Consider the following 26,614-nt stretch of genomic DNA (forward strand, 5'->3'; position numbering starts at 1 on the left):
TCAGTCACCAGGCAGATTTGTCCTCCGAGTGGAAACTACAACAGCGCGTAGGAGGGGGCGGAACGGGGGGCGTGGCCTCGTGGAAGGGAGAACGCGGGCTCAGCCAATCGGGCCTCGCGTCCGGCGGCCGGGGCCCCTCATTGGCGGAGCGGCTAGGCGAGCGAGTGGAGGGCCGGGCCGGGGGGCCGGCGGGGGCCGGGAGGGAGTCGCTGGAGTGCGGGTCGGCGGCGGCGAGGCCGGGCGGCGCGGTGCCCCGTGCGGGAGCGGGAGCGGCGGCGGGAGCGGCGGCGGGCTGCGAATCCGGGCGGGGCGGCGGGGCCCGCGGTCCGAGCCAGCGGCGTGTACTTTCCACTCCAGCAACACGGTCATTATGCCGAAGAGAAAGGTACGGCTCCCCCTGGGAACGCGCGCGGGGCGGGCGGGCGGGGGGGGGGGTGGGGGGCGCCTCGTCCCGGGCCGCCCTCCCACGGGGCCGGAGCTCCGGGCCCCGGCGGCCGGGCTCCCTGCCAGATGCCTGTTGCGGCCGCCGTCCGTGCCCCCCCCTCCGCCCTCCCTCCCTCCCTCCCTCCCTCCGCCCGTCCCCGCGTCCGTCCCCGGCGTCACGCCCGTGACGCTCTCCGGGGCCGGCTCCCCCGGGCTCGGCGGGGCCCCGGCCGGTCGGTCGGTCGGTCGGTCGGTCGTCCGGCCCGGGGCCGGCGCGGGCTCCCCGCCCCTCTGCGGAGGAGTTTCCTCCTCACAAACTCCGGGCGGCCGGGTGGGGGTGGGGGGAGGGGGGCGGGAGGCGGGCGAGCCGAGGTCGGGGTGACCCCCCCCCACAGCGGGAGCGCCCGGGGGCCGCGCGCGGGGACGGCGCCCCCCCCACCTCACCCCACCAGGCCGAGCCCGGGGCGCGGGGCCTGGAGCCGCGGGGGGGGGGGGGGCGGTGCGCCCCGGGCGCGGGGCCCGAGCGGGGCCGGACGCGGTCGGGGCCCAGGCGGCCTCCCCGCGGTCTCGCCCTCCGCTCCCCGTCGGCGCCCCTGCGTCCCGCGCCGTGCCGGGAGCCGCGCGTGGGGTCGCCGCTGTGGCTCGGGGTCGTGTTTCCGAGCAGCCACTGGCCCGGGCCAGGGAAGGGCAGGGAACCCGCGGGAATGGTGTCTCCGCCCGGCCGGGCCCGGCCAGGAGGGGGGTGCCGTGATCTTGAACGTCCTACTTTATCCAAGACCGGTGGCGGTGGTGGTGATGGTGGTGATGGTGGTGGTGATGTGGTGGTTGTTGTTGGTGGTGATGGTGGTGATGATGGTGATGATGATGATGGTGGTGGTGGTGGTTGGGTGGTGTGATTACATGATTTAAAAATATTGGAGTTTTAAAAATGCAGAATTCATCTAAAATTCATTTGCCTTCTTACTGAGAATTTGGTGCAAACACATCTTCCACACTTTTTTATTTTTAAATAAAAACGCACAGTAGTAGTAGTTATTTTAGCGCTTGGTATTTATTTCACGTGCTCATACTCTGCACCTCATTCTAGGTAAGGAGTTTGACTTGGATTATTTTATTACTCTCTCAGAATAGGTAAGGATGGAGTTCATAAACACAAAAACTGCCTAAATCTCACCAACCATTAGCTAATAGCCAAGAATCAGATGTGCTATATCCCAGAATCCTCTCCCAATTAGTCTTTGCCCCTCTTCCCCCGTGGAGACAGTTAGAATGTAAGAATTTGGTGCATGGCCCCTTAACAGGAAGGAGACTTGAGACCCAGTATTTAAACTTCATTTCCTTGGCACTGTTGCTTTTCTCATGTGCTTGGTTGTTCTGGAACATGGCTGTTAATGGGATGTCATTATTCCCAGCAGTTTATAGAGGATTCCTGGTGGGTTGGAACTCTAGTGGGATTAGAAGACAGTCATGATCAAGATAGGAGTTAAGAGATAAGTGAAGCCAAGTAGCTCATGAATCTAGACCTAACACAGTGATAGTAACAATAAAAATGAGACATGAGCACAATAAAGGGGGAAATAGGGGGGAAACTGGGGGAAGAAAGAGAGGGAAAGGAGAAGATACTGAGAAGCGACAGGATCGGGGTGTATACCACACACACACACCCCATGAAACTAATGATTTTCACTAAATATTCTTTGGAAGAGAAGAGTGCAGATAAGGGTGATAGGAGGTATAATGAGGGACCTCATAATGAGGTCATTATAATGAAGACCCTCTGTACAAGTAACATATGCTAATGTCACCCTTCAGCCCAGTGCCAGGGGCTCACACCTGTTGTTATCCTAGCTATTTAGGAGGCTGGGATATTGGGGGATCAAGGTTCACAGCCAGCCTGGGCAAGAAAGTCCATGAGATTCTGTCTCCAATGAGCCACCAAAAAAAGGCAGAAGTGGTAATGTGCTATAGCGCCTTGAATAAAAAGGATCGGGGTAGTGTCCAGGCCCTGATTTCAAGCCCCAGGACATGTGCACAAGCGCATACACATACACACATACATGCTCCCCTTGTGCTTATTTTGTTTTTCCACCTTACCTTTTTTGTCTCACTTTTCCCTAGAAATCAAGAAGTACTATTTAATGAGCTTCTAAGTTGTTCTGCAGAGCAAGAAGTGATACAAAGTCAGGGAAACATCTGGAATCCTAACACTGTTGTAAGGCTGCCAGGCCCTCCACTTGTCTGGAGCTGTGTGTATGTTGTGAAGTATGTAGATCTACACCACAATGCTTGCCGGAGAGACAAGGAAATGGGGGCTTGAGGTCGGGCTAGTGCCGAAAGGTGGAAAGAACGCCAGTGCACGAAGAGGAAACCAGTCATGTTCTGTTTTCAGGCATTTGAATACCTCTAATTATATCTTAACATGACTAAGTGTTTTCTACAACTTCAAGGTCCTAATATACCCCACATTTAAAACCCTTTTATGTAAGATAAAGGTTTAGAACTTGTATTAAATATATATGCATATACACACACCTATACATATTATAGGTGTGTGTGATAGTTAAGCTTATTTTTGTGTGTGCTGCCAGTATTGAGGCTTGAACTCAGGGCTTTGCAACTCCTGTGTGGCTTTTTCTACTCAAGGTTGAAGCTTCACCATTTGAGCCACACATCCACTTCTGGCTTTTTGTTTTTGCTGGTTCATGGGCGATTAGAGTCTCCTGGACTTTCAGCTCCCTGAGTAACTAGGATTACAAGCAAGAGCCACCAGTGTTCAGCTTAAATACAACAATTAGAAAAGAAAAAGAAGAGTAATGAGTGGATTGGGTTTTGAAGCCTGCTAGCGCCCAGCAGTGTGATCTGGGTTTGCAAGGGTTACAGTTGGGCTTTCTGAGCTATGTAATGGGTAGGGGATGAGCGGAAGAGCAGGAAGAAGATGAATGGCACGGCAGGACAGTGCGTGCTGAGTTCTGGGCTGTTCTGGTCACATGCCCATTCAGGGTCGTGTTGTGTGGTGATCTAATGTGTCACAAGGACGCCGAGGCCAAGAGCCCTGGAATCTGCCGCTTTCTCTGTCCTTTGGGCTCCCCTGTCCGTCGAAGCCCGGTGCTAGCAAGGGTGAGGGCAGGCGGGCTGTGTCTGGGGCAGAGACCAAAGCTTCACAGCGCTGAGGGGAACACAGTTGTAAACTGTGGATAAAAAAGTCGTTTTTCCATCTTAATTTTGTTTTTACTTAATGTCTTAAAAAAAAATTTTTTTTTGGGCATGGGGCTTGAACTCAGGGCCTGGGCGCTGTCCCTGAGCTCCTCAGCTCAAGGCTATAGCGCTCTGCCACTTAAGCCACAGGGCCACTTCTGGCTTTCCGGTGGTTCATTGCAGGTTAGAGTCTCATGGACTTTCCTGCCTGTGTGGTTGGCTGCAAACTGCAATCCTCAGACCTCAGCCTCCTGAGTAGCTAGGATTTCAGGCGGGAGCCACCAGCGCCCAGCTAATTTTAAACATTGTAAAAGTTATCATTAAATAGTTGCACAAGAGGGTAGGAGTTAAATTTCTTTACAAAAACAGGGCTTGCTTACCACGAAGTCCGTGGGTATAGCTGAGCCGGGTGTCCCCCGCCTGGAATCCTAGCCACTCTGAAGGCTGAAGTCTGACCGGTACAGTTTGAAGGCAGCCAGGGCAGACAAACTCACAAGATCCTTAGGTCCACTTACCAGCAAAAAGTTGGAAGTGGAGCTTTAGCTCAAGCGGTGAGAGCACTAGCCTTGAGAGAAAAAGCCAAGTGAGTGCGATACCCTGTGTACCGGCACAAAAATATATATGATTCCGCAGTGTTCAATAAGTTATGAAGTTGTGCAGCCATTCCCACAGTGCTGATCCAGAGCTTTGCTGAAACCTCCAGCACCTCTGCCCCACAACACCAGTGTTACCTGGCTTTCCTCTGTAGATTTGCCCTTAGGGAAATTTTATTTAAGAAAGAAGTCTCACTCAGTTGGTATGTTGTTTTTGAGGTCCTCATGGTAGCTTGTATTTCATTTTTTGTGGGTATGGGCGTATGTGCTAACACCTACTGCTGTATTTTTGCTTATGTATTTTTGCTTGTGGACACGCCGGTGACTTTTAATTTATATGTTTAAAATTTGCATTTCTTTAATAATGTTCAGCATCTTCTCATGTGTTAGTGGGTTTCATGTGTATCTTAAATATTTGCCCATTTTAAAATTGGGTTGTTGGCTGGTTACATCGACATGTAAGATAAAAGAGTCCTTTGCCAAATGTATGATTTTTACGTTCTTTTTTTTTTTAATGAGACCAGGACTCGAACTCAGTACCTGAAGCTTTTGCTCATTGGCTGGTGCTCTACCTACTGAGCCATACCTCCAACCCCAGTTTTAACATACTTTCCTCTAGTCTTGAGCTTTACTCGTTTTTTCTATTTGGGGGAAGCTGGTACTGGTACATGAACTCTGAGCCTCCCTCTCTTGCTCTGTTTTTCACTCAAGGCTCTACCACTTGAACCACACCTCTACTTTCAGTTTTTGCTGGTTAATTGGACATAAGAGTCCCTCCACTGTGTCTGCCCTGGCTCACTTGGGACTGTAATTCTCAGATCTCAGCCTCCTGAGTAGCTAGTGTGAGACACCAGCACCCAGCTCATTTTTTGTTTTCTTGGTATCTTTTGAACAATAAAATAATTCTTAAGACATCCATTTAGTGACATGCTTAACCTCACATCACAGATATCTTCTAGCAATTGTACAGTTTTAGTTGTATTTAGATCTATGACCCATTTTGAACTAATTTTGTGTACGAGATAAGAAATTTAATTCCCCTATTTAAAAATGTGAATACCCAATGGTCACCATTTGCTGAGAAGACTGCCCTTTCTTGCTGGGTGCTGGTGGCTCACACCTCTAATCCAGGAGGCTGAGATCTGAGGATCATGGTTCAAAACCAGTTAGGGGCAGGAAAGTCCATGAGGCTCTTCAGTTAGCCACTCAGAAACCAGGAGTGAAGCTGTGGCTCAAAGTGTACAATATTATCCTTGAACTCAGGGACAGCACCCAGGCGTTCAAGCCCCATGACCAACAAAAGACAAAAGACCATCCTTTTCCTTTCTCAAATCTCAGTTCATTATCAATGTAAAACTTTATTTCTGGGCTGTCAGTTACATTCCATTATCTGTAAGTCTGTCTTGATGCCAATACTCCACTATCTTGATTCCCATGGCTTTGTAGTATAATCTTAAATCTGGTAGTACCAGTCTTACACTTTGTTCTTTCTTCTGTCTAGTAGGTTCTTTATGTTGCATTGGCATCTGAATTCCCACCCCTCCACCCCCCCAAAAAGCCTTCCATGATTTTAATAGGGATTGATTTGAATCATGAGAATTACCTTTGTTAGCAATATTGAGTGTCAGAGTCTGAAGGTAAAAGGAGCTGAAATCCATAAATACTTTGAGTTTAATTGAGTTATACATTGCTATGGCGCCTGTATTTGAGTAAGACTCAAAAATGACAGGGCTGTCTGTACATGTTATTTATTCTCTCCATGTTAAATAAGCATTTATTGAGTACCACCTTTATGCAAGATTTATTACCTTGGGATATTAGATGTAAGTAGTGTTTTGTTTTGTTTTGTTTTCAACCCACTTTAGAGTGAATGAGATTATGCCCTGTTGCTCAAGAATGCCTGGTCTGACAGGATGGATGAGCACAGCCACTGTATTCATAAATCATGGCAAACATAACCATGAACCATGAGGGAGGAATGCTATGAGCGCTCACCATCTGGGTGCCCAAAGAAGAAAGGTTGATGAGCAGTTGTCTCGCTGAGAGCTAGCGATGATACCCCTTCAACCTTTACAGTTTTTTTTTTAAAGTTTTCTTTTAAAGGTGATATACAGAGGGGTCACAGTTACATAAGTTAGGTAGTGAGTTCATTTCTTTTTGAACAGTGTCCTCCCCTCCCTCACTGTCTCCCTCTTTTCCCCCTTGGCCCCCTCTCTCCACCAAGTTGTTGTCAAGTTCATTCTCAGCATAGTGTCTAGTGAGGATCACCGCTGCACTGGTTCACCCTTTGTCCCTCCATTTCTATCTTCCCCTTTCCCTCCCGAATCAGGTAAACATATATAAGACAAAGGGTGCAGAAATCAAAAAACACAGCGATGAAAGGGATTCAACAACAGGGAAAAGAAGAAACAGTACGATAGAAAACCTTTCTATTTCTTGGGTTTTTCGTTTTTTTAAGTATTTTTGTCTGGTGCCATGTTTCTAAATGGATGCAGATTATTTTATTGTTTTTTACACGGGTTATTAGACCTGTTCCTAATTAGTTTTGTTGTGTCATCCTTTTAATCTGACGTGAAGTCTTTGAAGGCTCTGATCTTTTATTCCCCATAACCTTTCATGGAAATACTGTAGATACTTGTTAGATATTTGTTGAAAAGTTGATAAATGAATTATTGTCAGGGGAAGAAAGTGATAAATTGAAATATATCCCATACTTTCTATTCTAGAACCCTGTATGCTCCCAGCGTTCCTTGTTTAGTAACTATATAATTTAGGGCAGTTGCCTTTTAATCCTTCATCAAATTTCTGTGTTCCTGGGCTGGGAATATGGCCTAGTGGCAAGAGAGCTCGCCTCGTATACATGAAGCCCTGGGTTTGATTCTCCAGCACCACATATATAGAAAACGGCCAGAAGTGGCGCTGTGGCTCAAGTGGCAGAGTGCTAGCCTTGAGCAAAAAGAAGCCAGGGACAGTGCTCAGGCCCTGAGTCCAAGCCCCAGGACTGGCCAAAAAAAAAACAAAAAACGACAAAGAACAAATTTCTGTGTTCCTAACTTGACACGACTTGGTTTCCTGAGCTGTAAATAATAAGTATCCCACCTCATAGACTTGGGAGAATTAAAATGAGATGGCGATTATAAATACCCAGCACAGAGGCCAGCATGGACAGAGAGGTGAAGAATGCTCACGGGAGTGATTATGGTTTTTTAATTATGAAGAGAAGCACAGTGTGTCAGTGCTGACGGCTTAAGAGGCCCAATCCCAGCTGTTCAGGAGGCTGAGACCTGCAAAGTGTGCTTTGAAGCTAGCTGGGGTAGATAATCGGCAAGACTTCCCTCCAGTTAGCCAGCAAAAAGCCCGAAATGGAGGTGTAGCCCAAGTACTAGGGTGCCAATCTTGAGTAGACAAAGCCTGGCAAGAGCCCAAGGTCCTGAGTTCAAGCCCCAGTATTGGCATGTGAGCGCACCCATGCGCATGCACACACATACACACACATAACTACAGTGAAATAGTAGGCTGTAAAAATCCTTCCAGTTTCGCTGGGCACTGATGGCTCACCTCTGGCTGTGAGATCTGAGAGTATTGTGGTTCAAAGCCAGCCTGGGCAGGAAAAATCTGTGAGACTCTCTCATCTCCAGTTAATCTCCAAAAAAAGAAGTGGCGCTGTAGTGCAAAGTGGTAGAGCCAGTAGGCTTGAGTGGAAAAGCTCAGGAACAGACCCTGAGTTCAAGCCACACTATTGACAAAACCCTCCAACTTCATCTTGCAAGACAAACAGCCCCTGCATTGGCTAGGAAGCAAGCAGATCCCAACCTGGACATCTGATTGATGGTAGTTTAAGAGGCCTTGCTCAACAACAAATAACAGTGCATTGTTTTTAGAAGAACATTAACCTTAGTACATTTTTAGACATGGTTAATTTTTCTCAGAAAACAGTTCAAAACTATCTCCATATAATATTAAGATTAAAATTGCACTGGCAAATCAGTTAAATACTCTTCCTTTCCTTTATTCTCCTTCCCCCCACCCCAAAAGAACCCCCTCCTTTTTTTATACCAAAGTTAAATGTATTTCATTTCCTTGCTGGGTACAATTTGGAAATGGTGACTAAAATAAATAGCATTTAAACTGTCTGCTTTTTCCTTTGAAAAATTCAGTCAAATCATGTCGCGGCGGTTAGTGGTGGTGTTTATTGAATCCAGTAATCTTATCTTGTGGGTACATCTAGAAATAGAGCCATGTAGATGTGCCCAAGGCAAAGGCCTCTTCAGTCACACGGAAAGCAAAACACTTTGCACAACCTCCAGTAGGGGAACAGAGAAAATGGTGTTAGGTTTTCAAAGTGGCCCCAAAGTTTAATATTTTAGGAGGAATTGGTGACTGTAATTAATGTAAAAATCTGTATTACCTTCCAAATACATGTGAACCAGACCTGAGCGAGACTTGAGGTAATTAGAATGTGAAGCTTTGAAGAGTTCTAACTGGGCATGGTGGTACCTGCTTATAATCCCAGAACTCTGTAGGCACAAGCAGGACACTAGTGAGTTCAAGGTCATACTGGTGATACATAGAAGACACTATTTCAAAAAGTCAGTAATAGAGTCCTTCCAAAGTTCCTGAGATACTCAATTTTTGAAAAGCTGCATTATTTTAACCTACTTTTTATTGATTATTTTATCTCCCAATTACAAGGTTTAATTTAAAATCGTTTTCTTTTAGTGGTCACATACAGAACTCATCACCACAACTAGCTGATTAGTTTTGTGAAAATGCATTGAGCATCACAATTGTATTTTATATTTGCTAGATGTTAATTCATATCTGAACAGTAGAAAAATAAAGTCACCATCCAATAGCACGTCAGAGATCCCTGGTCTGCAGATCTCTCTCGATCTCTCTGAACTCTGTCCTTCATCTCTACGGTGAGAATACTGAGACTGGCCTTTTTTATCTCAGCGATACTGAGACGATATCATATGCAACAACAATTCAAAGGTCCATTGAAAAGCCAGGAGCCAGTGGCTCATGCCTCTTCTAGCTGAGATGTGAGGATTCCGGTTCAAAGCCAGCCTGGACAGAGGAATCTGAGAGACTCTTCCCAGCAGAAGTGGAGCACAAGGCCCTGAGTTCAAGCCCTAGTACCTGTGTGCATGCACCCACGCACACACATACACACACAAAAGGGAGTGCTGTAAAACAGTAGGAATGCATTAGTGTTTGTCTTGAGTGTTGCGTGAGATACCAAAAGAAAGCAAGCCAACAACAAACAGACTTAAATCTGTTGTGCGAACCTTTCACCACTCACAACAGCAAAGTGGGTCTCCCCACGTGTCTCTTCAGTATATCATCACCTCGGGAGGCTGTGAGCGGGGCACTTGTGTAAGCAGTAAGCAGCCACGCCGTGCCCCTCGGCCAGGAGTTTCCCAGGCTGAAAGCCCCGCCCTGTCCGAGAAGCCTATTAGTCCCATATTAAGAATTATGTATTTACTCTAACAAAATTTCACTTGAACATGCCTTTTTTTTATTTTATCTTCTATGAAAACATAAAATTATCTTTTCTACTTGATTATAGGTGTAATACATTCCCTCTAAGTAGCTCTCAGGACAGAGCTCTTGTTTTTGGAGTTCATCTAAAGTCTTGGTGTGCGTGCACAGAGCTACCCGTATGTGTGTGTGGACATATGGTGGTGTGTGTCAGTACTGGGGCTTGAGCTGAGTCCTTGTCACTTGGCTTTGTCACTCGAGGCTGACACTCTTATCACTTGAGCCATGGCTCTACTTCGGGCATTCTTACTGGTTAACTGGAGATGAGAGTCTCCCAAATTTGTCCCCTAGGCTAGCCTCAAACCTTGATCCTCAGGTCTCCACCTCCAGTCCCCTGAGTAGGTAGAATTTTAGGCATGAGCCACTGCCGTTCATCTTGGAGTTACGTTTATCTTGAGTTAGCTGGGGAGTTGGAGAAGGCATACTAGCTTGCAGTGGTGTTAGGGTTTGTAGACATTTCCTGGTGAGAATGTCCAGCCAAGCTGAGGAGGAAAGAGCAGTCAAGAAACTTGATACAACCTTACTATATGTTAATGCATTATGAACCAGCACATTCACATATTATATATAGCTAAAGATTATTTAGAAAATACAGGCACAAAATAACCAACAAAAAATCAGAGCTGGAGGCATGACTCATGGTAGATCAATAGCTGAGTTGACATTAGCTAAGTTCAAATCCCCATACCTCAAAAGCAGACAATGCAGGGCTGGGCGTGTTGGCTTACATATGTAATCTCAGCTACTGAGGAGGTACAGATTGAGAGGATTGTGGTTCAAGCCCAGCTTGGGCAATAGTTAACAAGATACCTTCTCAACCAATAAATCTGGAATAGTGGTGCACACCTAATTGATAGATCATTGTTCAGGTGGGCTGGGGCATAAACATAAGTCACTATTTGGAATCTAACTAAAGTAAAAGGCCCCAGTAGAGGAACCTTAGTGGTAGAGTGCTTTCCTCGTATACAGGAAGCCCTGGGTTCGATTCCTCAGCACCACATACATAGAAAAAGCCAGAAGTGGCGCCGTGGCTCAAGTGGCAGAGTGCTAACCTTGAGCAAAAAGAAGCCAGGGACAGTGCTCAGGCCCTGAGTTCAAGCCTCAGGACTGGCTAAAAAAAACAAAGTTCTAGTGCTTAATTCAAGTGGTAGAGGGCCTGCTTAGCCAAGCACAAAGTTCTGAGCAGTCCTACCAAAAAATACAAATTAAAGAAGCAATGCGGCATTGAGGGCTTTGAAACATGGAACTACAGGGTAAGTGAAGAACGTTCCACATGTCAAACGTAACAGCCCTTGTGGCTTTGAATAAAACCTCCAGTGTCTTTCATATGTCCTGGGAATATATTCATCTCAAGGAAACTACCTGTTATTTAATAAAAAAAAAAAACCTCGTAAGAATATCATGGGCAATAACTTCATTTATGAGGAAAATTTAACCTTGTATGAATCAAGTGGTTATGTGTTCCATTGAGCAGAAAGGCGACAGAATGAGAGATAGACAACTTTCAGTCTTGGCAAGTTCATTTGAACTTTATTGCCCAAGAATGGTTCTGCTCTGCTAATAAGCTCATCATTGGATCAATATATATTTTTTTCTTTCAAGTCTAGGCTTGGGTTTTTAAGAGCAAATGGAAATTGATTTTTGAAGAAATTTGGAGTAGTAAAAAAAAAAAACCTTAAAACTATTGGCCAGCAAGTGGGAGAAAAGTCACGTTGATGGGATAGGTACTTTGCAGTTAGAAGAAGGCTCAGGACCCCGCACCCGGGGCTCAGCGTCCTGGCCCAGGTGATGAGGGCTGCAGACAGAAGCTGTTCAATGACTGCTGGCAAGCACACACTTGACTTCCTAAGTGCTCTGGGATTTCAGCTGCTTCCCTGAAGTTGTCAAGTGACAGGCCTGGTTGCCTAGACTCCTAGAAGTACAAGTAAGCCAGCATGGTGGGCTGGGGCCTGTAATCCTTGCTACTGAGGAAGCTGCAATCTGAAGATAGTGGTTCAAAGCCAGCCCAGGCAGACAGATCTGACAGACAGACTCTTAATTCTCATTAGCCACCAGAAACTCAGACATGGAGGCGTGTGGTTCAAGTGGTAGAGTGCCGACGTTAAGTGAAAAATCTAAGAGGCGGGCTGAGTTCATAGCCTAGTACCCACATATTAAAGAAATTCCAATTAGTGTTGGAGGAACAGGTGAGTGAAGGACTTTGTCCCCGTGAGCCTTAGCCCCGGGGAGGGGTGAAAGGACTCCTTATTTCATCCCTGCTGTGAGTCCCTTCTCTCCACACAGCCCGTGTGCCTGGATACTAACCAACCACGAAGCTTCTGAGCAAGGCTGGCGCTCAACCACTCACGCCACACCACCACTCCTGCTTTTTGGTGGTTAATTGGCAATAAGAGCCTCACAGACTTCCCTTCCTGGGCTGGCTTTGAACTGTGATCCTCAGCTCTCAGCCTCCTGTGTAGCCAGAATTACAGGCGTGAGCCACCAGCCCCCGGCTGACTTGCTAGATCTTGATGCACATCAGCTATCTTGGATGCCACACGTTCCGCTAATGAAGGTTCCGCGCTTCGGAGGGCGATGCTTGGCCAGCTCTGTGTTCCAGGCCAGTCGCTCGGAGCCGGTCACTCCCCAGGCACGTGTCCCCGCTCTCTGGGGGTCCCCAGCTTCCTTGCTCGCTCTCATTCATCACCAGGCTTAGCAGATAGGTACGTAGACGACATCTTTGTTTGACCATTCTGGTTCTCGTCCTGTTGACTCACCCTCCCTGTCAGCCCACAGGTGGCGGTTCTACATCCAAGTCACCTGCCTTCATCTCCTCCTCTATTTGTCCTTCTTTCCTCGTAACGCTTCCAGACAAAAAACGTTGAGCTTCAGTTTCAGTCCCTCCTACCTTGCCTGCTCTCCTCGTGCCTGTCTTGGCCTCCTGGCTAAGGGTTCATGGTGAGAGGTTTGTCGGACTGTAACGGTAGATCTTCCCAAAGGAATGCCTACCCAATCTGTGCAACCAAAACAGAAGACCACTTGGTAGGTAGCTGGATGTAAAGAAATGTGCCTAACCTTAAGACGGTTGAATATAATTCCAGATTTTGTCATTCAGAAAACTTTTTAAGTTGTGAGATCCTTTCTTCAAGTTTTCTTCTCACTTGATCATAAACAAGACCTTCTGATGTCATTAGCACCTGCCATGCACAGATGACAGCCTTTGTGATCAAGCCACCGTCCTGATTCATACAGCTCTTAGGTAGAGGCAAGATGGAGCCACATCCTGCATGTTCTGCGCAGTCACACCGTGACCCCAGAGGAAGTATCTGTTCTAACTGTAAATGTGTCAGAGTTTGCTACCGAAAGCCACATGGAGTGATCTCCAGAGAACTGAGCTGTCTTCAGTTGTAGTTCTTCACATCTGAAGTCATTGATATTTTCAAAGGCAGAGTCTTTCCCTAATATTTATCTTTCTTTCTCTTTCTCTTCCTCCCCCCCCTTCCCCTTCCTCTCCCCCCCTCCTTCTCCCCCTCCTCCCTCCCTTTGTTGGTTGTGGGGCTTGAACGCAGGGCCTAGGCAACTGTCTCTGAGCTTTTTCTGCTCAAGGCTAACACTAAACCACTTTGAGCCACAGCTCCATTTCTGGTTTTCTGGTGGTTCATTGGAGATAAGAGTCTCACAGACTTTCCTGCCCAGGGTTGGCTTCGAACCACAATCCTTAGATCTCAGCCTCTTGAGTAGCTGGAATTACAGGCCTGAGACACCAATACCTGGCTCTCTCTCTCTCTTCAAAAAAAAAAAAGTATATCCAGTACAAACATTAGATGTGTTTTTAAAGATGGATCATGTTGCCTGTTGTGAATCCACAATTGAGAAGAAGAGTATGGGAAAATGTCATTGCTACATCAATGTTTCTGAATGCTGTGTGCTACTTCCATACCTGCTTAAGCCAGTTCTAGGGAGAAGGGGTAGCCCAGCCTCACCTGACCGGTATGAAGGAGAACCGGGTATTCGTAGCACACTCGAGAGAGTGTCGTGTGTGTGGAGCATTGAGTGGATAACGGCAGAAGTGCGCAAGGCCGACTACCCCGTGTAGCAGTGGTCTGGGTGTGCCCTGTGTAGTGGACAGATGGCGCGTGCGTGCGGGGAGCGCTCCCGCGAGGAGGGCACGGGAAGGGAGCTCCGGTCCCGGCAGCACGGAGGTGCGGGTGCGTCGTGGGGGACGAGGAGACAGTGGGAGCTGGAAGCTGGCATGAGGGGCGCACGGTCGATCCTGGAGAGGAGCTAGCCCAAGGAGCGGAGAAGGCTTCCCAGCATCTTTTGCCTAGAAAAGTTTATTTTTCCCAGACTAGAAACAATACTAGGTTATTATCTAAGCTTTTTGAATCATAGCCTCATTTTATGTAGTCTGTCTTTCTTTCCTTCCTTCTTTCTTTCCCTTCCCCTCCCTCCCTCCTTCCCGCCCTTCCCTCCTCCCCTCCCTTCCGGCTTTCCTCCCCTCAGATCTTTGCACTCTTCCTTGGCTTTTTTACTCAGAGCTGGAGCTCTACTACTTGAGCCATAGCTCCACTTTGGCTTTGTGCTAGTTAATTGGGGATAAGAGTCTTGCAGATGTTTCCCTTCAGGTTGTCTCCAAACTGAGATCCTCAGCTCTCTGCTTCCAGAGTATCGAGAATTATAGCTGTGAGCCACCAGTGCCCAGCTTTATACTGTAGTTTTCTGTAGGTTTAATCTCATTGTATTGTAACACAGTTTAAATATATCATTTACTGAATTTGTAGAGTCCAGTTATCTTAGAAATACTAATACAAATGAATCCCTATTGTTTCAAAGAGTTTGTAAAATGAGTATTTTGACAAAATTGGAATTACTGGCTCATTGTCGATTTTGTGCTGTGTCCTTTCTCAAGTTGTTGAAATTATATTAATTTACAGTGTCACCTGCGCTTCTGAAAGAGTGGGTTTTTAATGATCTTATAAATTTTGTACTCGTTTCATCAGAGGCCTTGCTATAGTTATTTTGCTGAGCCAAGCGCACAATGCCAAATGTCGCTTTGCTATTTGTATTTTTTTCCTAATGGGAGCTCTGTTAGTACCCACGGCCCATTTGAGCCTTAGAGAAAGAGTTTTCGCCGTCCAGTGTTGTGTAGTTGCGAAATGTGGGAAGCCGTTTCCTTTTCTAATTAGCATACTTGTTTTATCTTCCATGTTAACTCTTAGCCAGTAGAAACATATTGGGATATGTGAAGTGTTTTACCAACCAAAAATGTATTTTTCTTTGAAACATAAGGGGACATAGCGCATGCATTTTCCCCCAGAGCTGTGCGCAGCCTTTGTCTGCTGTCCGGTCTGAGCTGTCACGGGGTGGGGGGGGGGGGGGCAGGGCGCTGTCCCAGGGGGTGGACCGGGCCCAAGCGGGGCAAGGCTGTGCGCCTGTCAGCCGGGCCGCACCCGGGCATGCCGTAGAGATGCCGGGGCTGACGACAGCAAAGTACCAATCTGTGACGAACAGCAGATCAGCCCAGGAAATGGGCTGGGAGCTGTGTGCTCGGCCTGGCTCCCGAGCCGCCTCCTGTCCTTGATCTTGAAGGACACAGTGGATCGTGACCAGCTGGCTTCTGAGGCCCTGTCCTCAGAACTGGCGGTCCACTCATGACAGACAAACAAACATCGCCTGGGAGGCAAGGGAGTGTGCTGTGAATAAGCCTGAGAGCCCTTTGCCATTCCTGCTTTAAAAGTAGAGCCGTTATGCAGCTAAATACTCTGTGTGTGTGTGTGTGTGTGTGTGTGTGTGTGTGTGTGTGTCTTGAACTTATTTTTCCCTGCAATCAATCTATTGGCTTGTCTGGTCCCTGGAACTACTATCACATTGTGTATTTTCATTTTATTACAGCATATAATTTCCAATTTAAAGACAATTTACTGAAATATTTTCTTTCTAGTCTCCGGAGAATCCAGAGGGCAAAGATGGACCCAAAGTAACCAAACGGGAGGTAAGTGTGTGTGTGTGTGTGTGTGTGTGTGTGTGTGTGTGTGTGTGTGTGTGTGTCTGACAATCCTCCATTGAATGCTGGAAAATGGCAGTGTTTAATGCTATGGAGAACATTTCACATGTGAGTGAAGAGTGTTGTAAACAAGATGGCTGAGACGGCATAAGCCGGCTAAAGGGTTTTGTGTAGTCCCTCTTGTCTGGTGTGATTCACTCGGTATATTGATGAGGTATTCCCGATTGCATTGTTTACCCATCCATCTGTCAGTCCTGCTGTCTGTTAAAGGGAATACTGAGAAGTCCTTCTGGACAAGGAATGAGATAATAGGTAGATTCGTCAAGGGGAACAGAGTGAGCGCCTTTCATAGCAGGAAACTGAAAAGCTGTTGATCTCGTAAATTTTCTGCTCCAGTAAGTGAATTATCAATTACTTTTTAGATGTGAGTACTCAAATAAAAAGATCTATCCATCTCTTAGGTAAAAAAATAAATAAAAACTATGAAAGGATATATAATACATCCAAAAATACAAAAGCTTTGTTTAAGTTAGGAAAACTCTTAGGGTTTTGAGATGACTAATTAGGCAGTGATTCAAAAATTAGGTAATGACTCAAAGACACTGATTAAAATACAGAAAGCTGCAAAAGGGGAGGAACCTGGCAGAGATGCTTGTATTTGGCCCTTTGTGGTAGAATTACAAGAAGCATCTCAAAGGAGATGGAGGAGAAAGGAGGAAATGAGATGCATTTGTATCTGTAATGACAGCCATTCCCTGCTGTAGAGACCTTTATAGTGTGGGGCAAACTATAGCTCTTACACGTGAGCATATAAACAAAAAGGGGTCATAGGACAGACAAAAACAGCATCCAGTCACAGATTCCTTGATTGGGTGATTCATGCTGTGGTTAATAATTCAGAGGCACTTGTCATTATACCTAAACCCCTGCACATGATTTATACAAGGAAATTCCTTCTGCTAAAGGGAAAATCTTTACCAGAAACTACAAAGAAGTAATTTAAAAGCAAAACCGAAAAAAGCTGCCTGTTCCCACCATCCGTGTACGAGGCATCCACTGTCTGACAGAATTTGGGATAAACATGAAGTTTGTAATCCAAAGTTAAGTCGTCACAGAGTGCTAGAGACATCTGAAAAATGACAAGTGCTTGTTGCATAGCCTTAGAAAATGGCAGAATGTGATTTTGAGGAGAGTTGGCTTAGTGTAACTAACCTTAATGTTTTAAAATTTGGGCACACACACACACAGATCTGGGTTTCTCTTCAGGGACTGACATTTAAATGGATTAGGCATTTGGGAAACCTAAAAACGATTATACGTAGTAAAATTCAGTAAGAAAAATCTCCTCAATTCCTCTACACTAAAATCGAATCAAGCTGGTTAAGAGACATAAAAGATACGTATATTATTATTTTAGCCCAAGACATTTTCTCCTTTATATTTTAGGTGATTACTGGTTTTACATTTTTATTTCATCTTGTTTCATCTGTATGTTTTTAATATTACTAGTAACAAAAATCTTCTCCAGTCAAGATCCTGTCATTTAAATCAATACCAGCTTAACACTCAACGATCATGTCTTGAAGTCATCGCCCTTGTGAAAAGGTCAATCAGTTCACTGGTAGCTTCTGGTAAGAAGTACTGTCAGGGAGTATATATTTATTGAACCCTCCCCCACCTCCTTGGGTTGGAATTTGTTTCAGGCTGAATTCTGTAGTTATGTTATTGGGTATCCACAGCTTTGACGATGGTGAACGGATAGTGATTTCAGAGGTGTTTCCTCTTCTGGAAACCCTCCACCAGTGCCGAGTACCCAGTGTAGTGTGTACTACTGCAGGAGACTCAGCCAGGAAACCACGCACAGTGTATCGCCAGCATCGTCCTCAGCAACTTACCAAGCTCTTCCAGTCCATTATTTTGTCCGATCCACACAATAATTTAAGGTCCATTCCTTCTCCACCTCTCTTTTTTTTTCCTCTTCGTGCTTGAGCCTTGCACGTACTAAGTTTAGCTCTACCTTTAAGAACCTGGGGCTTCGCACATACTACGTTTATCCTCTACCATTAAGTGCCAGATCAGCTCAGACTCTTTGCTTACCAGAAATCTCTGAGCACCTACAATGCAAGAAGCCCTACAGTGAAAAGCACCCAAAAATCTGTCTTCTGAGACCCTCCATTGTGGCGAGGAAAAATAAACGAATTGGATAAATAAAATAATCGGAGCTGGTTGCTAGAGCATGAGTCACCAGCAATCCTGAATTCCTTGCTGCTCAGGAGGCTGACACCTGAGGTTTGTAGCCACCCCACGCAGGATAATAAAGTCTGTAAGACTTTTCTCTAGCACCTGGAAGAGAGGATATGCCTCAAGTGGTAGAGCACTAGTCTTCAGCAAAGAAGATAAGGGATATCACCCAGGATCTGAGTTCAAGACCCCCTACCAGAATAATGATTAGCAGAGAAGGATATTTTCTGTCAAGCAGAAATAAAGTAAGGGACAGACGTGGTGAACATCAGAGAATTGCTGTTTTTCATTACAGATAGGCAAATATTATTCCTATCTTAGCTAAGAACAAAGATCTCTGAAATGATAAAATTTTGCCCAAGTGTGACAACTTTCAAGTCACAGAACCCAGGACAAATGTCTGGATCTCCTCCTGCAAAATCCTCTGTTCCCTTGTGCATTTCCTATAGTTAGAAACATCTGGCAAAACCATTTCTCAGTCTTTACCTTTGTTCATTGGAGGCTTAACAATGTATATTTTTCCCTCTGTCCCAGATTTTAAGGAAGGTAAATTCTCCTTAACATCGCATTTGTTTTGACAATTAAGAGCAATTTGTCTTTTGAGTTTTACTTGGAAATACACGGTCAGGTTCAAAAGCACATAAATATATAAGTAAACAAACAAAAACAGCTCATGAAAATAAGCCTACTCTCCAAGCCAGGTGCCTAATGGCTCAATGCCTGTCATCCTTGCTACTTGGGACACTTGAGAATGTGAGGAACGTGGTTCAAGGCAAAGATCGCTCACTTTCCCACTCAAGCTGGGTGTGGTGAGATGAGAAGGTCCTGGTGCTGGACCAGCCCAGGCAGAAAACGTCCATCGGATTCTGTCCCCACAGAGAGAAGCTAGTCCGGATAGCGTATGCCTACCGTCCCAGCAACCATTCGAAGCCTGGGGTGGGTGGATCATCACCTAGGCATGTGCCCGGAAGCGAGACCCAGTCCTAAGCCTAACCAGTGGCCCATAGGGTGCGGCCTAACCAGCCACCAGGGCCTGAGCTGAAGCCCCAGGATCGCCTCCCCCACTGCAAGACTAATTCCAGATCCCAAGGAAATGGTCCGTGTATTTAGGACACTAGCCAGTGAAGTCCAGCAGTTCTGCTTGGATCCAGCTCTCCTTGTGAACTTTGTCCTTGTAGGATTAGACGCGCATGCTGCTGTCACAGCATGCTAGAAGGCAGAGAATCAATCCACTCCATGTCTTTCTCCTGGTAGCCTTCACCAGAATTGTCTCCAGCCTGGAGGATGATAACAAACCGGAAATGTTACTGGGGTCATTCTAATGTCCCAGCACCTGGCAGACCCTCGCGTCACGTGGACTGTGTCTGTGCTTGTGATGGGATTCGTTCTTGTTAAGACCTTTCTTCCCTCCCACACAGCCATGCTTTTGGGCCATTTCTCCTGAGGTTTCACACTGAATCAACAAATTAGGAGGAATTCTTACCTTTTTTTCTTATTCATCCCCAGCCAGGCTGTCTTAAACGGGTACTTGAGATGCTAGGGTTGTTTTAAAGAGGGGGAGGGGGGAAACTAGCAGTCTTGTCTCTTTCATGTGCAATAAATACAGTCCAATCATTTATAGATTTTAAGCCTGAGGAAGCTGGTGGAACTTTCCAGGAAGGCACCCACACTTGCATGCATAATCAGCACTGCTGACTTGGTAAAGTGTTCGTCTCAGTCTTGTCTGTGTGCACTGAGAAAGAAAATATCATGGTGGGTATTACTGGATAGGAAATTTTCAGGTGTCTGGCTTTTTTCATAAGATGGTTTTCCAGTAAAAGATGGCGCTTTTAGAGGCTGTCAGGCTTGGAAAACCTATAGAGAATCAAGTTTGTGTTTGTCATTCATTTCCTAAGCTTTGTATTTTTGAGCTGTCGTCCCGGCTGCGTGAAGTGCCCTGGATGGGACCGTTAGATGCGGTGTGGACGAAAGCTTTGACGGGAATGTTTCTGGAAATCCCAGAGGGCTTCCTGACGTCACTTAGCCTCTGCTCGCTTGCTCGTGGGTGGCCACGTGGGGAGGGCAGGTCCCTCGTGAGCGTGTTGCCCTGGGGAATGGTTTTCACGGGGTGTTGCCTCACTTCCGTGAGATCTTTTTTCCTGCGAACAGTTGATTGACAGGCAGTTGGGGGACGTGGCTAAGAACATAGTTGCCCTTGTTCGCGGCGCAGCTAGAGAGCTAAAGCAGTAGCCTAGTGAATTCTGGTGTTTGCGTCTTCTGTTCATCTCGCCCTTGAAGGCCCCTGCTAGGCCTTGCAGCTCCTGAGCCGGAAGAGAAAGGGGGGCCTGGGAAAAGAGGAGATGGACGACCGGCGGGGTGGAAGTGCGGGAAAGCAGCCCCAAGGCGGGAGGGGCCCAGCCGGGGCCCGCGGCTCCTCCTCGCTCTGCATGGCGTCCGGGGGGCCCGTGGGGGCCGCCGTGGAGCTCGCACAGCAGCCCCAGAGCTGGGCTCCCGTGGTAGTGCGCACTTGTTCTTTTCTGTCAAGTTCAGAAAGCGTCTTGAAGAAGCCCAGGACACTTGTGTGCGCCAGAACCGGGGCCTGAAAGCAGAGCCCGGGCACCGTCGCTTAGCTGTTTCACTTCTGCATGGCACTCTGCCACTTGAGCCACAGCTTTTTGCTGGCTAGTGGATAAAGAGTCTCGGATTGTTCTGCCCAGGCTGCCTCCTCAGACGTCGGCTTTCCACGCGCCCATTTCACCTTGCCTATTCTCCAAGTGATAGTCACCGGCAAGGACGGGGTCCTGACTGCTAGGGATTTGGGGGGGGGGGGCCTCGCCATGAATGTGCCCAGATAACCACGGCTCTTCACGTGCAGACGGCTCCACACCTGACTCCTCAGAGGCCCGGGCTGGGGTTCCATCTGTGCACCCACCAGCACATCCTCCTGTGCCCGCCGGCCCGCCACCCAAGCCGCACAGTCTCCTCATCCGCACACTGCACTGGCTGTCACCCTTCTTCCCAGACCCCAGGGCTCAACTGCATGGGGAGCCAGGCCCTTCATTTCCCTCTGTGCAGTGTGAAGGAAGAAGAGCGCAGCTTCTCTGACCTCATCTAACAACAGGTCTTAGACGTGGAGGTGGCAAGACACAGTTCCTCCCAGTTTGGCCTGGGGGCCTGACCCAGACTGCCTTCCACGCAGCTTTGAGAACACCCCCCCCCCCCCCGCCCCGTCTAACCCACCCCGTCTCCGGGCGTCAGGTGTGGCTCCCGGGAGCGCGCCGCAGGACGGGATCTGAACGAAGCATTGAACTGCACGTGAGGCTAAACCCTGGGGGAAGCAATGAGAAAGAAATAGGGGAAAGCTTGAACCCGTTCACTCAGTAGATGAGGAGCGAGGAGGGACGTGCTGAGCAGCGTCCTCGTCCACGCGAGAAGGCAGTGGGCGAGGCAGGGAAGCTGTGGGGCTGGCGCGCTCCTTCTGGAATCCTTGCTTGTGTTTCGAGTACAAAAATCAGTTGCCGTTTTGGAATATGAATTCCTCGCAGAAGTCCGTTTCTGCTGGATAGTAAATAAAGTATCGGTTCTGTGGGCAGTTGTGGAATTGTCTAGAACAGTCCATCATTTTTAAGTTTTCATGACAGTCTTAATTGCTGTGAACTGGTGCTGTCCTTGAGGAAGTAGTTTCCTGAAAAAACATTAACCTAAAGTTAATATCGGTGAATAATCTCTCAGCTTCCTGAAGTTTGAAATTAAAAGACTAGTGAACCTTTTACTCTAGTCAAATGATGGAGCATACATGCTTTTAGTAGATAAGTGTTTTATTTTATTACAGGCTAAAAAAAATGTCTCTCTTATTAACTGTAGAAGATTTATAGTGATTCTCTTCTCCAGCCCAGCAGAAAGATAGGGAACTCGTGCTACTGTGGTTCCTATGCAATTAATATAAATCTCTTTTATTAACTGCAAGCTGGAGCTTCATTGGAAGTCGAGGTGGACAGCAGCAACCATTCCATCTTCAGATTAAGCTTCCAGGATTGGGAGTCAGTATCAGTGATTCCCTCCTGTTGCTGTTCACCAACCTTCCTTGGGAAAGACTGCTCCTTTGAGCAGAGTGCCAGGCCTCATGTTCCATCTAGAACACCTTTGAAAAGTTAGCGATCGTAGCTTTCCTCTGGAGGAACGGGAACGCGGGGTGGAGTCTGTCGGATGTTTCACGGCGCTAACCTGGACAGGGTGCTGGGAGTCATACGTTAGATTGTTCTGACAAAGTAGGATATATCATTTGGATTTAGAAAATCAACCTGATTTTACGTAATTTCATATATGTGTTTTTTTTTCCATTTTGTAGCCCACGAGACGGTCTGCCAGATTGTCCGCAGTGAGTATCTTAACGCCCCCGTGGCGGGGGGGTGGGGGGCAGTACGAGTTCCCTTTGTGCAAAGCAGCAGCAGGACGATTAAGATGGCAGATGGTAATTCCCCAGAGAGTAGCTGCTCTCTGAAAATCACCTGGGGTCACCTCTCCAGCCCATCTGACCCCTGTTGCTAAGCAGTTCACCTGAGGGAGGGGTCTGTGAGAAACAGCAGCCTCCTTGCCAAGAGCTCAAGGCGCAGGACCCTTGATGTTTATTGCCAGATACCGGAAAGGAAAGACGTACATCATGCGGAGTCCTACTCTGGAAATTCTGCATCCACGTCCCAACTCACGCTTTGTATTCCAGGGTCAGAATGTTCCCGCAATTATCGAGATCTGTGTACTTTAGCCTCACTTCACACCTGGGACATCTGTGGAACAGTAATGATTTTACTTTGTCATCCAGAGTCTCCTCCTGTGTAGGCCCTCCCCGGGGCGCGGGGAAGGTTAGGGTCCAGCTGGGGTGGGTGGGGGTGGCCGGGTCTGACACCCTGAGCCTGGTTGGTGGCACTGATGATCGAGGCTCTGCCAGGGAACGGATTGCAAAAGGAAACGGCTCGATGAAAATGGAAAGCCTGAACACAGAATATCCAGTGAGTGTGTGTGTGTGTGTGTGTGTGTGTGTGTGTGTGTGTGTGTGTGTGTTGTCAGAACAATCAGAGCAAAGAGGCGGGAGCCCGGGACCGCGGGTTCTCAGCTTCCCGCTCACCGCTGGCCTCGACCACTTGAACGAAGCCTCCTGTTTGATAGTTCGCTAGTCTCCGAGAGATGGTGTCTCCTCCAGCTTTCTGCCTGGATAGGCTTTGAGCTGCCGAGGAGGAGGAGGAGGAATTACCTTTCCAAAAAAAAAGGCAACTGAGCTTCAAACGCCCTGGCCAGTGTTTGGTGTTTGAAGACATTCTTCTAGTGACGGGAAAGAGTCAGCAAGCGGAGCCACGCTCAATACCCACCGTCTTCCCCACACTGTGCGCGCCGCCTACTCGTGGGTTCCTGGGGGCCGGAAGCGAAGGCTAGGGATCCCGGTGGCTCACGCTTGTATTCAGCTGCTTTGTAGGCTGAAAGCAGAAATCATGGTTCAAGGCCAGCCTGGGCAGAAGGATGCTCAGTACACCTCCTCAGCCCACAGCCGGTCCACGGGCACACGCCTCTCCCCAAGCTGCGGTGCCAGGCCGGCCCAGGCAGACTATCAGAGACCGCGTCTTCACTGAAGGGAACACGGACACGGGAGTACACCCGGCGTCCCTGCTGCAGAGACACGGCGTAGGCAGAGCTCGGCCCAGCCACCCACTGGGAAGCAAGACCCTGATTTTGAAACAATAACCAGTGACAAAGAGGGCTGGAAATGTAGCTCGGTGGTCTCCTGACTAGCCTAGCAAGCATGGGGCCCTGAGTTCAAATCCCAGTACTGCCAGAGAGACAGGAGAAATTGGTTTAGAGAACTCTTTGGCTAATAGTATCTGTAAGTGTTCAATGTCAGGCATCAACCATGGACATGTCACTATAATCGTGTTCTTCATAAATAAGTTCTAGCGATGAAACTAGCCCATGGTCTGGGCGGGGGTAAACACATGATGCTGACATTAAAGAGAATAGAAGTTGAAAGCTGTTGGGGTACAGAACTCAAGGTCCACATCAGAGAGGAAGGTTCTGACCCCCCAGATTTGAGAGACATGTCCGGATGGATCGTCATGACTTGAGGGGTGGGCCTTGCTGTGCTCTCTAGACTGTTGGGAAGGCTAGTGTGACCAGATTCAAACGGAGTCGTTTGGCCAAGGCTCTGAGCCACTCCTCCAGCTTCTGGACTGGGGTAACGGCAGGGCGGAGATGCCAGAGACAGAAGCTTCGCTCTGTTTCCCGAGAGCTATTCTGGACCAGTGACTAATGAGCTTGCTTTTCAGTCGCAACCCGCCGTTCACTTGCGAACCCGAGATGGAAATAGGAAACACGGATGTCCTGGTGCCGTACCCTAGTGCTGAAAATAGTAGGAGACCATGTTTAAAATGAACGCCACTGGGAGCCGGAGGGGACGGCGGTCATTGACAATCCTTTCCTGCTCTTTCTCATTCCCTCATCTTCTCTCTACAGAAGCCTGCTCCACCACCCAAACCTGAGCCTAAACCAAGGAAAACAGCTGCGAAGGTAAGGGCGACTCCCACCTCGGGGCTTCTAAAGCAATCAATAAACGCTCGTTCCAAAAATCATCTTGAGGAAAGGTCATGTGTAATGATCTACACTAAAATGACGGAATCCAAGTGTTAGGTAAGTCTCAAAGGACATAAAACACAGTTTTAGGCCTTAGCAGGATGGGTTTCCCATTGCTAAATGAGGCCCAGGTCAGGCTGAGGGGCCCTACGTGGGAACTTGGGCTGGCAGCTGCCTTAGAACCTGCAGTGGTTCTCACGGTGCCCCGGCAGGGGGGAGGAGCTCCCGGACTCAGGTCCCTGACGCCCGACTTTGATCTACCCTGGTAGACGGCCAGTCTTGACAAACGGCCATTAAGCCCTCTATGGCAGCCCCTGTGGTGATGGCTTGATCGCCTCCCACGTAACCTTCCCGTGTTCTCTATTGAGGTGCATACAGATGCACCAGGAGGACACTTCCATCGAGTGCGCAGTCTCGCGGGATCAGGCCTCAGGTGACTCTGCCGCCCTCCGCCCTTGCTCTGCGCTATCCGCGAGGGATGTGCTGCGGCCGAGCTTGCCGCCCTGGCTCGGTCTTCGCAGTGAGGAGTGCTTGCTCCTCAGGGCCGAGTGCGCTGGCCGTGCTGCGGTGCTGATTCTCGTGGATGGGGTCTCGCTGGGAAGCCGCCTGGTGTGACTTCTCCAGCCCGGGCAGTGCCATCCTCGCCCTGGAAGAGAGGCGCTCCAGGAAGCCAGCCCTCGGGGGCCAGCTCATAGGGTTGCCACGGCAGGGAGGGCCCAGAGGCTGGCTTTAAAGCCGGTGACGGTGTCAGAATGTCAGAGTTACTCACTTGAAACCCAAACCGGGGTCCTATTTGCCCCTAAAAATCACCACGGTCGCCGTTTTTCCATTGCGCCACTTGTTTGGATGGGTCGATTAGTAATCCACTCTCTCCCTGTGCTTTCATCTTCCATCAGAAAGAACCCGGAGCAAAGATTAGCAGAGGAGCCAAAGGGAAGAAGGAGGAGAAGCAGGACGTAGGAAAGGAAAGCACTGCGCCATCTGAAAATGGCGAAACCAAAGCTAAAGAGGTACTTTGTGCAAACACCTCCCGCTGACAGACTCTGTGTCTGACAGAGAAGCGACTCGGTCCTGCGGCCTGTGACTGCACATTTATCATGTCCTCTTTTTATTGCCATAATGTAATTCCAGATCCACATTTCTCGCTCAAGTGTTAATGTCTCCACCTCCAGAAGTACCCCACCCACTACCCTGTCAGTAAAGGGGCACGTTGAAACAGTGAGAATTAAGGGTACAGTAGAAACTCGGCATGTTTGCAGTGACTAGAATCAGATAGTAGTGTGCTGTTTTTGTAATTAATATTATAAGCAACGGGAGCACACAGGTAAGGCTGCTGTGGTTGTTTGAGAAGCAGAACACAGTAACTATGGCCCAGCATTGGCAGAATGTCTTCCCACCCTGTCTGTCTCCACCCAGAGCTGATGTAGATTGTACAGTAGAGCTGCCAAATACTGAATTTTTCCTGTGTGTTTGCACATGGATGGACATTGCTTTGATTATAGTCATTTTCAAGTGAATCAGACTACATCTCTCTTCTTTTTCTTTTCCACAGGCACAGAAAACTGAATCTATAGATAACGAAGGAGAATAAGTTTGCTGTGGAAAATCGGGGGTGATTTTATTTACCTCTTGGGACAACTTTTAAAAGCTATTTTTACCAAGTATTTTGTAAATGCTAATTTTTTTAGGACTCTACTAGTTGGCATATAGTATATATAAAGATGGACATTCGACCCTCTCATAATCATGCTTTTTTGGAAGTTTTCGATCATCCTCAAGTAATATAAATATCTACATAATAATTGGAAACTATGTTTAAAATTGAGTCAGCATTCCATGCCCTCACTTTAAGAAATTTAGTCTGTGCAACCTGTGGTGTTTTTACTGTGCAAATTTGAATTTTTCATGCAGTTTTTCTAGAGCAATAATCAGTGGTGCTTTTGCACCTAGGTTTTACGTGATTTTAATGAGACATGGGTAGTTGTGGCCACCTGCTGATTATTCGTGGTTTAAAATAAAAGAGTTTCTTGTCTGCAAAATA

General features: G+C 47.6%; 1 protein-coding gene across 3 annotated transcripts; it reads left to right on the forward strand.

Moving 5' to 3' along the window:
* The first annotated feature begins 280 nt into the window (after nt 1-280).
* Nucleotides 281-26,614, forward strand: Hmgn3 (high mobility group nucleosomal binding domain 3). Of its 3 annotated transcripts, none has more exons than XM_048353651.1 (7): nt 281-385; nt 15,676-15,726; nt 22,307-22,336; nt 24,457-24,510; nt 25,470-25,583; nt 25,705-25,804; nt 26,126-26,614. In XM_048353651.1, exons 1-7 carry the CDS (start codon nt 371-373, stop codon nt 26,137-26,139), a joined length of 378 nt encoding a protein of 125 aa, XP_048209608.1. In that variant the 5' UTR covers nt 281-370; the 3' UTR covers nt 26,140-26,614. The 3 variants fall into 3 exon arrangements, with proteins under 3 accessions (XP_048209608.1, XP_048209606.1, XP_048209609.1); XM_048353649.1 differs by having other exon boundaries at nt 25,705-25,791; XM_048353652.1 differs by lacking the exon at nt 25,705-25,804.

This window comes from Perognathus longimembris, chromosome 9 (genome assembly GCF_023159225.1).
Source record: "Perognathus longimembris pacificus isolate PPM17 chromosome 9, ASM2315922v1, whole genome shotgun sequence".
NCBI lineage: Eukaryota > Metazoa > Chordata > Mammalia > Rodentia > Heteromyidae > Perognathus > Perognathus longimembris.

What these genes read in the sequence shown, in the direction of transcription:
- Hmgn3 (XM_048353649.1), top strand. An exon ending in CCAAAGTAACCAAACGGGAG is followed by an intron (nt 15,727 to 22,306) that starts GTAAGTGTGTGT and finishes TCCATTTTGTAG; the next exon opens with CCCACGAGACGGTCTGCCAG. An exon ending in CAAGGAAAACAGCTGCGAAG is followed by an intron (nt 24,511 to 25,469) that starts GTAAGGGCGACT and finishes ATCTTCCATCAG; the next exon opens with AAAGAACCCGGAGCAAAGAT.